Below are 11,140 nucleotides of genomic sequence, written 5' to 3'. Positions count from 1 at the left end.
ACCCATTATGCCATCATTGACTTGAGTATCACTGCAGAATCCATCACAGCAACCAAAATTATTTGCTGTTTATCAATGGGACTTTCATACATGCTTATTAAAATACCTCAAACTACACGGTATTCACTTTTATTTCAAATCTATTTAAGTGACAAAGTTTGGGGATCACTATATATATATATATATATATATATATATATATATAAAACAAAAATAATAATAAAGGTTTGTTTCTTTAAAGGCCCAGTGCAGTAAATAACTAATAAGATTTGTACCTTGTCAGCTCGGGTGGTTTGAACTTGCAACCTTCCGGTTACTAGTCCAATGTTTTATAAATATTTCTACACTATGAGGTTGTGATATACCCTTTCAGTGTAAAAGCTGTTTGAAAATATTTGAATGACTGCCTCTTGGTGGGATGGGGTTTTGGCCTGCCTGGTGACATTAGTATACACCAATAAGAAAGAGAGTTCCAAACTCAAACTCTGCCAATAACAGCTAGTTTTCCCCTCCCCACCACTCACAGATGGTCCTGGCAAAATTCTTGCTTGAGAAATTGCTCTTTGCTAAGAAGCTATTTTTGTACATTTTTTTGTACATTTTTTACTGTTTTCATTGAAAAGAAAATAATCACAGTAAGGTACTTAATTGTAAATGGCTGCATTGGACCTTTAACTAATCAATACCTTTATACTCACTCAAGATCTGTGTGATGCATACAAATGATTCAAGGCCCTAAAGTGATCTAAACATGCACCCATTACATTATGGCCCTCTTAAGGTATGTCATAAATTACAACTAGCACTGATCAATAGGAACATCTTTGTGAGAAAAGGGTGCTTTATAAAAATGAAATAAAAGCTAATGTATTCACATGGTTACAGTGACATTATTAACAATCATGTAAAACTCCATCTGGGATGCATTTCAGATGAAAAACTGGTCAACACAACAACAAAAAACTTTACAATAAACGAAAACATTTTTTCTGACATGAACAAAGAATTAAATACAAACTTCCGCCTAACACAAAACACATCTTCAAAAGGAAAGACAAAAATGTGGAAAATTACATGGTGCAACTTGCTATTGAGTAACATGTTCTAGTGTTCAATATTGGCAGTTTAACAACCTCGAACGAGACTATGATTATGATATACGACCAAAGATATCTTGTGTACTTCCGTCTGACAGTAAAATTAGAATTTCTATTTTAAAGTGTTAAATTGAAAGTGGCTTGAATCCAAGACACTTGTGTCAAGGATGCCATACTCAAGAAAACAGCAGAACATGAGGGGCTGTTGGTTTCCAGTCTTCTATTTTAACAAAGAAATTCACCTTAAATGTTGTTATTCTGATGATTATCCGATTACCCCCTTAACGAAGATGTTTCCATTGTTATTATTTTTGAATGACCCTGAGAGATCACTGCTGAAAGCAAAATGTCCTCCATTGTGTAAATTCCATGTGAGGTTTTTATTTGGATTTAAATTTCACAATAGTCAAGTCAAATGAACTAAATAAGTGGCAAGTCAATTTGAAAAATCAAGTTATACCGGTCCACGGATGCACTTTGCCTCACCTCACCTACCATGTCATTTGTTAAAATGACAGGTCTTTGAACAGGCTCCACTTGCAAAGCTTATCTGCACTGATATACATTGTCCCAAGCACCCCCTTATCTGCCATGCAATTCTTAGTGTTCCTTTGGTTATGTATAAAAACTACATGCATCTCATCTTTTACAAAAATAAAAGAATATATAGAAAATGACTGTTAAAAATGATCTTTGAAATAGTTTTTCCAAATGTTTTTTTTTCTTCTTCTGATTAGTAATATATTAATATCTGTTAATATTTCACTTATAACCTCCATTTAAATTGTATATTAAACTAGTCAAATATATGTCTTTTTTTTTAAACTTCACACATTGTATTAATTTCATTTAAAAAACGGTTAGTAATGTATAACAAAGTGTAATTAGTGAGAAATGATTCCCACATGAAGCCCCGGTTTCCCTTACTTAAAGCGATATAACATTTAAGGAAAACATTAAATAGCAAAACCCTTCAAAAGGAGATCTTAATTTCCTTCAAGACTTATTTTTAGTTCTCCTGATTGATCTGCATAGCATGTCATGTCTATGTGCATAGCACGTATACAACCTTCCTCCTCTGATGAAATGATTCAACCTAACTTGGATTTCAGCTCTTCTTTTGCCATTTGAGTATGCTTGCCACCTGACAGGAATACTCCCAAGTGCCTTGAAACACAACATGTAAAACCTTCAAGTGGCCCATACAGCAGTGGAGGAATACTGCTTTCAATGATATAACACTTGGCCAACCAAATCAATTGTTGGCAAATAAAATTACCTTTAAATGCCCCCTGTAAAAAGTTCACAATTCACATTTCTTCATATTGTTGGTGAAATTGCACATTAGGAAAGCAAAAAAATACTCCCTCAAAGGTATTTCCACCCTGCTCTTTAGCACACACTGAGCAGAGTCACGAATGCCAAACTGTGAATGCATATCACATATGTGGCCGGGACGATAGCAGTGTCGCAATATTCTTCCTATGGCAAAAATAAAAACACGAAGCAGACCAACTTGTTGGTCCTTTAAAAACCTGCTGTATGTAAAATATTGTGTGCTTTAGCTTGGAAAATAAATACATGTGACCCTGGATGACAACATAATGATAGTTTTGATAAAGAAGTTCAATCTGCTTTGTGTTTTATTTCCTTGCCACGATACTAAGGAGTATTGCGATACTGGTGTCGTCCTGGCCCTAATCACATACCCCGCACTGTTCAATTACCACTGAAATAACTCCTAGTTACCTTGTAGCTCCAGTCTCTTCAATGAAAAATAAACAAAAAGCACATGTTTCGTACCATCAAGCGACCAAACGCTCAACTAAGTTTGGTCAACCTGCAGAGTCCAATGTCAAATCGTGCATCCTTAACTCAGTCTCATCCAATGACCTTTAACATCTTCTCACTTTGCCCGCGTCATACAGGTTGGCTGACGTCACGAAAATGACGCACAATGGGGCCAGAAGCTGAGCTTTGTTATGATTCTGAATGGTCAGATGGCTAGTAACAATGACAAGAAGTTGCCATGTGAGGAATCGTAGGTGGCTCATTTCAGCTAGTTTTATCTTGTTCTTGATACCGTGTCTTGTTTTAATGTGTTTTGACTGATTTCATGTCAATGCTAATATGGCTAAAATGAGCTAGCTAATCAACAACTTTAACGATCTATGAGACAAGCGCTCATTGTGCAAATGTATTTATGTTTTCAATAAACATTGAGATTAAATATAGTTTACATGTTGTCAACAATCTAAGCCAACCATGCAGTAGTGCAGCCAGAAATGAATTGGTTCCCCCCTAATTTACGGCTATTCTATTTATTTTGTCATGAGGCAGAGAGAAAAATGAGCATTTTTAAAACTCATATACGTGTATTGACTGTGATAAAGGCACTGAATTATGAGCGGTCTTGTTTGCTAAATGAACAAAGTAGGCAGTGGTATGGTGCATTTATATAGTGCATATAGTCATAGAAGCACAGTGACATATGCCTCAATGCGGTCATATTCATGGCTTATTGGGAGTGTGGCTTTCAGTTAGTTATTTTTGGCCACCCATCCCATGAGAGTGAATGTCATTCCAGTTCATCTGAATGTTATTCCAGTGCACTTCTTGTAGGGATGTTAACGGTTAATTGGTTAGCCGAAAATACATTTGACCAGTCATGCTTATCGGTCTATAGGTTCATTTGCATAATTTTGTGAAATTAAATTGGTGTGTGTATTTTTGTTAGTCGTCATGCATCTTAGTTATCACAAGCACAGCATACAGTCTAGTTTGAGGAGCAGAATAGCCTACCACCTGTCAGACAGCGCGAGAGTAGCTCCTCAAAAAGCTGGTACTAGAGTGAAATATTATTTTATAAGCCCAGTCATTGCGTGTTAACTGTTTTGATGGCCACAGCTAAAAATATCAATTTTTATTTCTCAAATTCAAATAATAATTCAAGTGCACCTCCCATTCGCCATGAGTGCATATGCTATAGTCAACGGTAGGCAGGCTATCAGCGTGTCACCCACCACTTTACAATGTGAGCTTGAGGCAGCATAATTGTTTGAAACCTGATCATTTTACTTTACCTTAAATAACGAGGCATGTCTTACCTTGCTTCAAAGTAGCCTTGCCAAAATCCAACCATAGAAACATGGAGGAAAATAATATTTAATAAAGATTTCCTCATGCCATTAACCATCATTTTCTACTGCTCTATTGGTTTTCATATCTTTCTTTCGTTATCCAGAACCTAAAGACACAATCGTAGTCATATTAGCAAACCATCTTAGTTGTTGCTATTAGATTCCCCATCATTCTAAGTTTCATATCTGTCACATATGGAACCGTTTGCATTAGGTGTGCTGTTTATAATGATGTTTTCCCGTGAATTGCATTTTGGCAAATGTTTGAAATGGAGGTTTTATTAACTGCTTCATTACAGGAGTTGAACGTTCAATAATAGACATTATAGCCTTTTGACTGTAAGACGATAGGCTTGCTGTTGTTGCATGTTTCCATTAAGTTCACAATGAAACATGTCCGTTCCTTGTATGCATGCATAGTAAGATATTGTCTGTTGGTCATGTCATTTTACTGTTTGGGAAAAATGTAACCATTTGTTGACCGGTTAATGAGGGTTAGCTAGTCGGCAACAAAACTGACCGAAAATGGCTTGCTATGAATTCTATCTAATGGTGTTTGCATGTTTAGGTAAAAATACGATTACTATCATTTATTTTTTCGCTCAATCTGATTGGATGGACCTGGGCCCACGCAGCTGCAGCCCTTTCTGTTTTGCCCGTTGGTTTTGTTGCCACACAACCAACCCGTCCATAGTCCAGCTGCAACTTCTCAATATTTTCATTGGGGAAGGTACAGAGGAGTGTTTTTGTGTTTGAACCACATTCCCTCCATATATACAGATGCAGCAGCTTCATTTTATGTCTAAGTTGGTGGTGGTCGGTAATCGTTTACCACCTACAATTTATACGAAAACTGGCCATGTTTTCCTGTGTGCCCTGTCCATTTTACCTTCAATATCAAAGACATCAATGACGTGTACCATATCAATCCTTAAACTACTTTGGTATAGTAATAATATTCATTGTTATATTAACTCCAAGTAGTTTAGAGTTGTTTGTTTTGTTTTGTCTTTTTACTCTAAATCAATTCTGTCATACTTCTCTCAAAAACACTCCAAGAAAATACATACGGCAAACTCCCCAAAAGTTGCAAGTGTTACTAGAGTGTCTGGGGGGGGGTGTCTCATGTATGGTGGATCTCCTGACCATCCACTTGTATTGGCACGTGACATGGATGTCTGAGGTCTTGTTTCGTCCTTAAATCCGAAGAAAACTCAAAAGTACAAACGCAAAGGTTAAAAATATTGCTTCGGATCTTCAGCCAATAGGGAGACGAGGAATGGGAATGCGCCAGGTGTGATCTTTGTTGTGAGTGTCGTTGAGTTTTTGTGTGATTGGGATCCTTACCCGCAACAAAGAGTCAAAGACAAATGTTGACTTCATGATGTTCTTGATTAATCTCCTGCACAAACCAAAAGATACAGGTAGTGAGTGAAGGTGAGAGGAAAACAAGGGTATAGTTAGAACCTGAAAGTATAATTTCAGCGTACCTGGCTAACACTGCAAGGGTTGCTGGGAAGTTAGCTGGGTACCCAGTTGTGGGCGGAGCTCTGCGTGGTCGCAGGGCCGGAGTAGCTTTGCCCTCCCTGGATTATGGGGTCAAAGTTGAAATCGATGCCCTCTCCATCCATGAGGTCGCTGTTGATGATGTAGTCAACGTCACAGTCCAAGTTCTCTGTGAACATCTCGATATCCAAGTCGGTGGGCAAGCGGTCTTGACTGGGCAGGAAGCAGCTCGGCGTACCGAACTGGCCCATCCCTGGCAGACCTCCTCCTGCATTGGCGGAGAGGCCCCCTCCGTGGTGAAGCCCCATACCTGGCAGCTGTGCATGCTGGGCTTTGAGGCCGGAGAACTGTGGAGAGTCCTGGGCCATGCCTGACAGGCTCATGCCCAGCTGAGAGTGATGCTGCTGGAGCTGGGACTGGAGTTGAGATTGCATCCCCATGGGTGCCACAGTGTTGGGCTCAAGCCCCTTCCCCAGCAACAGCTGGTTGGGCTTGGCCCGCCCTCCCACCATGGGCCCCCCCATGCCCATCATCCCCACTCCACCCGGACTGGGCATCAGCGGATCCACCTGCGTCATCATGACATCACTGGGAGGCGGGGAGTCCGAAGTGAGCAATGCCTCCAAGCTGGAGCCTACATGGGTGCCATAGTGACCAGTCCCATGGGAGCCGGGGGTAGGCATAGGGTTGAAGAGGGAGTTGCCATAGTTTGAGGGTTTGGAGTTATTATTGTTGCCAGATTGTGTGCCTGAGGACTGTCCCCCAATCTGGTTGGTGGCCTGGGAGAGGTTGGGTGGCTGCAGCTGACGGAATGTGGGGAACCCGGACCCCCGGGGAAGCAAGGTGGAAGCGGAGGGCAGAGGGGTGGGGGGCACCATGGGTGCCGTGCTGGGACTACCCCTTCCTTGCTGCTCTGTCATCAGCGTCAGGCCATCAATCAGGTCCAGCTCCTCCATGAGTGTCTCGGTGAGGGTTGGCGGCAGGTTGCCCGTGGAGTAGCCCAGTAGACCTTCCTCAGGCAGGTCATCCTCATCTTCCTGGCCGGGACCAATGGGGGACAGCCGGCCACTCAGGGTGCTGGCGTTGGAGCTGGTGCGTGGACGGAAACTGGTCCACATGTCAGGGTCGTCTAGGCTACCGCGGGATGAGGGGCTGCCGCTGTTCACCCCCCATTTGGGGAACTGCTGGGAGGAGTTGGGACTGTCTGTGACGCCATCGCCGTCTCCCCCGGTGGTCCCGCCCAAGCCTGCTGCTGCCTTCTTGGTCTGCTTGGCCCGCATCCGGCTCTTTAGCAGTTTGCTGCTGTTGTCCATGGAGGCAGCACGGCGCCGGGGAGCTTTCCCAGTCTTGCCCCCCTCTGGGTTGAGCATCCACCAGGAACTTTTGCCTGTGGACTCATTGTGGACTCTCAGGAACTTGTTGTGGAGTGATAAATTGTGGCGAATTGAATTCTGAGGTATCGGGAAGGGAAAAGAAAAAGGGTTTTGTTTAACATTGGCGCCTTGTAACTTAGGAAATTATTAAACTTCATTTGATCAAAAATATATATATATATATATTTGTCACATACACATGGTTAGCAGATGTCAATGCGAGTGTAGCGAAATGCTTGTGCTTCTAGTTCCGACAATGCAGTAATATCCAACGAGTAATCTAACCTAACAATTTCACAACAATTACCTTATGCACACACAAGTGTAAAGGAATGAATAAGTATATTTACATTTAAAAAATATATGAATGAGTGATGGTATAAAACGGCATAGGCAAGATGCAGTGGATGGTATAGAGTGCAGTATATACATATGAGATGAGTAATGTAGGGTATGTAAACATTATATGAAGTGGCATTGTTTAAAGTGGCTAGTGATACATCTATTACATCAATTTTTCCATTATGATGACCATAGATTTCAAGTAATTACTTATATGATTCACTAACTAATGCAGTGTAATAATGTATCATGTGACCACATCAAATGGGTCTATATAACATAGTTATAACAATGTGTATAACAATAATGAAGTGCATTAAGGTAAACATAATTTTATTTTTACCTTCCACCCTGCTGAGCTGTTGCTATCTCCTTTATCTTTGAAGTAAGGCACGGTTTTCACCATCCAGTCATATATCTGTGCCAACGTTAAGCGCTTCTCTGGAGCGTTCTCAATAGCCTGGCTAATCAGGTCCGCGTAGGAATGGTTCCCCCATGCATTGCGCCGGGATGATCCCTTTCGGGGCGTGGCTCCACCCACTCCGGCTACAACTCCTCCCTCTGAGACCACAACTTTCTCAGACTCACATACGATTTGCTGTTGCTCTTGCTTATCCTCGTCGGCGGGCGGGGTTCCCGCAGCGGATTCAGGTCCGTCTGCCCCCTCCGGTTTAACAGCTGAGATGTCGGGTCTGGGGAGCGGCCATGTGCACGACCTAGGTCTGCTTTGCGGCTCAAAATCTGGGTCAATCTTGGGTACCTTTGAATCCTCCATTGTAAGAGATTTTCCACAAAAGATGTGCTTCACTTCTGAACTATTCTAAATGTTGACTACTAAGAAATAATACTTAAAATATAAACGTCCAAATAAATAAGACTGAAAAATCTCTACTAAATAAAAATAAAACAAATATATAATCTGGGGAGGTTTGTCAACACGTGTTTGTAAAAGGCACACCAAAATGTAGGCCTATTAAATCAAATCAAATGTAATTGGTCACATACACATATTTAGCAGGTGTTATTGCCGGTGTAGCGAAATGCTTGTTATTATTATCTGATGAGTCTATGTTCAAACTAGATTGTCTAATAAAATTATTGTATAACCAAAAGTTCAATATAAACTTAAACTATCTACAAAAAATGCCATTTTCCATCCTCTATTAAGGGGACTCATAGAAGAAAGACACACTCTGGATACACCAATATAGCGTCTGTTAATCCTGAGATTGGAGATTAGGGGACCCAAATAATCTCCTTAATAGTAACTATTATAAACCTTCCTATTTACATTGAGTAAAGAAAGGCTGTGATGAGGGTTCCTTTGTTTGTATAAAAGAACAAAGGGAACTCAGGGAGGAATGCACACCAAAACATCTGGATTGCAATCAGAATACCAAGCAATTGATGGCCCACATAACGTGTTATGGTAAAACGTTGCTGTGGGGTATATATTTATATATCAAATTTAAAAACTTCTCAGTTTAGTTTTGGTAGTTTGTTGGAGACAATGTAAATCTATGCGAAGTTTGTGAAAAGGTGAGCTAATTAAAGGGAAAGTAGCTATACAATTATAACTATAAATTGAAATGTTTATTTATTGTGTCTTCCTTTAAAAGAAAATCGCCATTTGAGTTAAAATAGAGTCGCCCTCAAGAACATATACTTGAAAAGAACTCACAAATTAGGATTACACAGTGGGTCACTGTCACAAAAGAGCGTTCGTTACAAATGGTCAACTAGCTCAATTTAACGATACCTCGGTCTGCCCTTGTAAACAACGTGCCGTCTCGCTCCTTCGCACGTAGAAATAACCTCGCGCTCCAATAGAATACTTGAGCCGATAAAAAGTTACAATATTTATTTCACAATTCTAATTGTGATATATATATATATATGTAAACAACAACTAATTGATAACAAAATGCACAATACACCTAGCCGTCACTCATACCTGTGAAACAATGTCACTTTGTGGATTCATGGAGCTATAGCAATAAGATGATCAATATTTCAAGTAAAAACTATGCTATATTTGATTATCTAACCAATGCCACGTTTACTGCTGAAAATAAGTCAAAACAGTAATGTTATGCTGGATGTCGTTTCTTTCCGCTACAGCATTATTACTTGCTAGTTTAGTAATTTAAGTCGACCGACAAAAATAAATGTTGAGAGCAAAACCTTACTGAACAGTTTGATCATGATGGTCTGTAACAAGAATTTGAGGAAAACAATCGATCAGAAAGTCCGTGGTTTTCTGATTCAGGTTTGCACTCTCCTCCACATTGTGGGCAAGCGCGTGTCGCCATCTGCCATGTTTCTCTACACCGAGGAGCGGCAGCACACGATGCTCACGCGGGCACAAACCTTCAGAATGTGCCTAACTTGAATCAGTCCTCGTCCCCTGGATACGTTAAAGCACGGTTCTGAATCCACGGTTTCTTGAAGTTTACTCTCTTACACATCGGCTGCACTCTCGACACACCAAACGTAGTTGTGGAAATAGCGTAATAGCCACCTAGCTAGCTGGCTAACTCCAGTTATTTCGGAGTTTAAAATCCTTTCAAAAGTTGGAAAATGCCTTCAGTACCTTCCTTTGGAATTTGCCCCTTTCAGTAGATAGTTTTGCTCGACTTGTGTCCATTATGGATGTCAAAATATTCAGTCATCGTATATATTTTTTGTTTTGTTTTGACTTGAGGCGAAGACTCCCCTCTGACGTCTGTTTACCACTGCCAGACAACTTGTACTGCGCTTGCGTGTTGTGGATTGCTGGGAAATGCAGTCAGTCATGTGACGATTCAAAGCACAAGAATAAACAACGAAGGACTGGGGAGCTAAAATAGGTACTTCGGCGCTGAAAATGATTATGCATCACTTCGTAAAGTGTAAGCACCACCTAAGCCAAAACTGGAAAGTTACCGGTGAATTATCGTAAATCAGATTTCAGTTGACCAAGTAGTAGCGCAGACTTCTAGGTTTAGGCTACAGATCTATTCAGCCCCAATCTCGTGTTGAAGCACATGCATCCCTCTTTCATTTGACGTGCAAACTTTCAGCAATAGTCCCGGTGTGTCCGTGTACAGTGCATGGTCTTTAAAAAGTAGGTTGTCGACAGGTTACTTTAAGGTTGCCATTGTTGTACAGTTACATTCAAAAATAATTATTTGTGTGCCTCGGACGATCTGTGAAGAAGATTCATTTCAGTATGATAACATTTTTTAAGAATATCAGTGCCAACATAGAAAAGCATAGAAATACAATATTTGTTCATTTAACGACATTTTGAAGATCAGCCTAAATCTCATGGTGTGTTTATTTTAACAATAATCTGAGTGTGCACAATAACTACAATTCCCAGTATATTTTACAGTAGAACTTTGTTTGGGGAGTGGTTGGCCGAATAACCTTTTGGCGAATGCAGCGCGTGATGTAAACAGAATAAAAAGCTATACAGTAGAGATAGATCTATCTACAGCGAACATATACATCTGGTCTGATTTACTTTAAATCTTTATTCTGGAAACGTATACCTTTTTTGCAATAGTATAAGCCGTTCTGTAGATTTGTAAGACTTTCAAATCCCATTTTGTCAGCATGATTATTGTTTCACACTTGTTTAATTTTGGCACAATTGTTTCATTCTCTGCTATTGGTCAAAATAAACCACGATAAATGC

General features: G+C 40.2%; 1 protein-coding gene across 1 annotated transcript; it reads right to left on the bottom strand.

Moving 5' to 3' along the window:
- Window positions 1–823: 823 nt before the first annotated feature.
- On the bottom strand, window positions 824–10,199 carry LOC124011197 (forkhead box protein O4-like). The gene is made up of 3 exons (XM_046324310.1): window positions 7,802–10,199; window positions 5,728–7,194; window positions 824–5,639 (listed from the first exon to the last, which is right to left on the bottom strand). The coding sequence occupies exons 1-2, from the start codon at window positions 8,231–8,233 to the stop codon at window positions 5,758–5,760; spliced, it is 1,869 nt and encodes a 622-aa protein (XP_046180266.1). The 5' UTR covers window positions 8,234–10,199; the 3' UTR covers window positions 824–5,639; window positions 5,728–5,757.
- Window positions 10,200–11,140: the final 941 nt, after the last annotated feature.

The sequence above is a fragment of the Oncorhynchus gorbuscha genome, linkage group LG23, assembly GCF_021184085.1.
Source record: "Oncorhynchus gorbuscha isolate QuinsamMale2020 ecotype Even-year linkage group LG23, OgorEven_v1.0, whole genome shotgun sequence".
Lineage (NCBI taxonomy): Eukaryota > Metazoa > Chordata > Actinopteri > Salmoniformes > Salmonidae > Oncorhynchus > Oncorhynchus gorbuscha.
The sequence above is the reverse complement of the archived record's forward strand: the minus strand, read 5'-3'. Positions and strand labels throughout refer to the sequence as shown.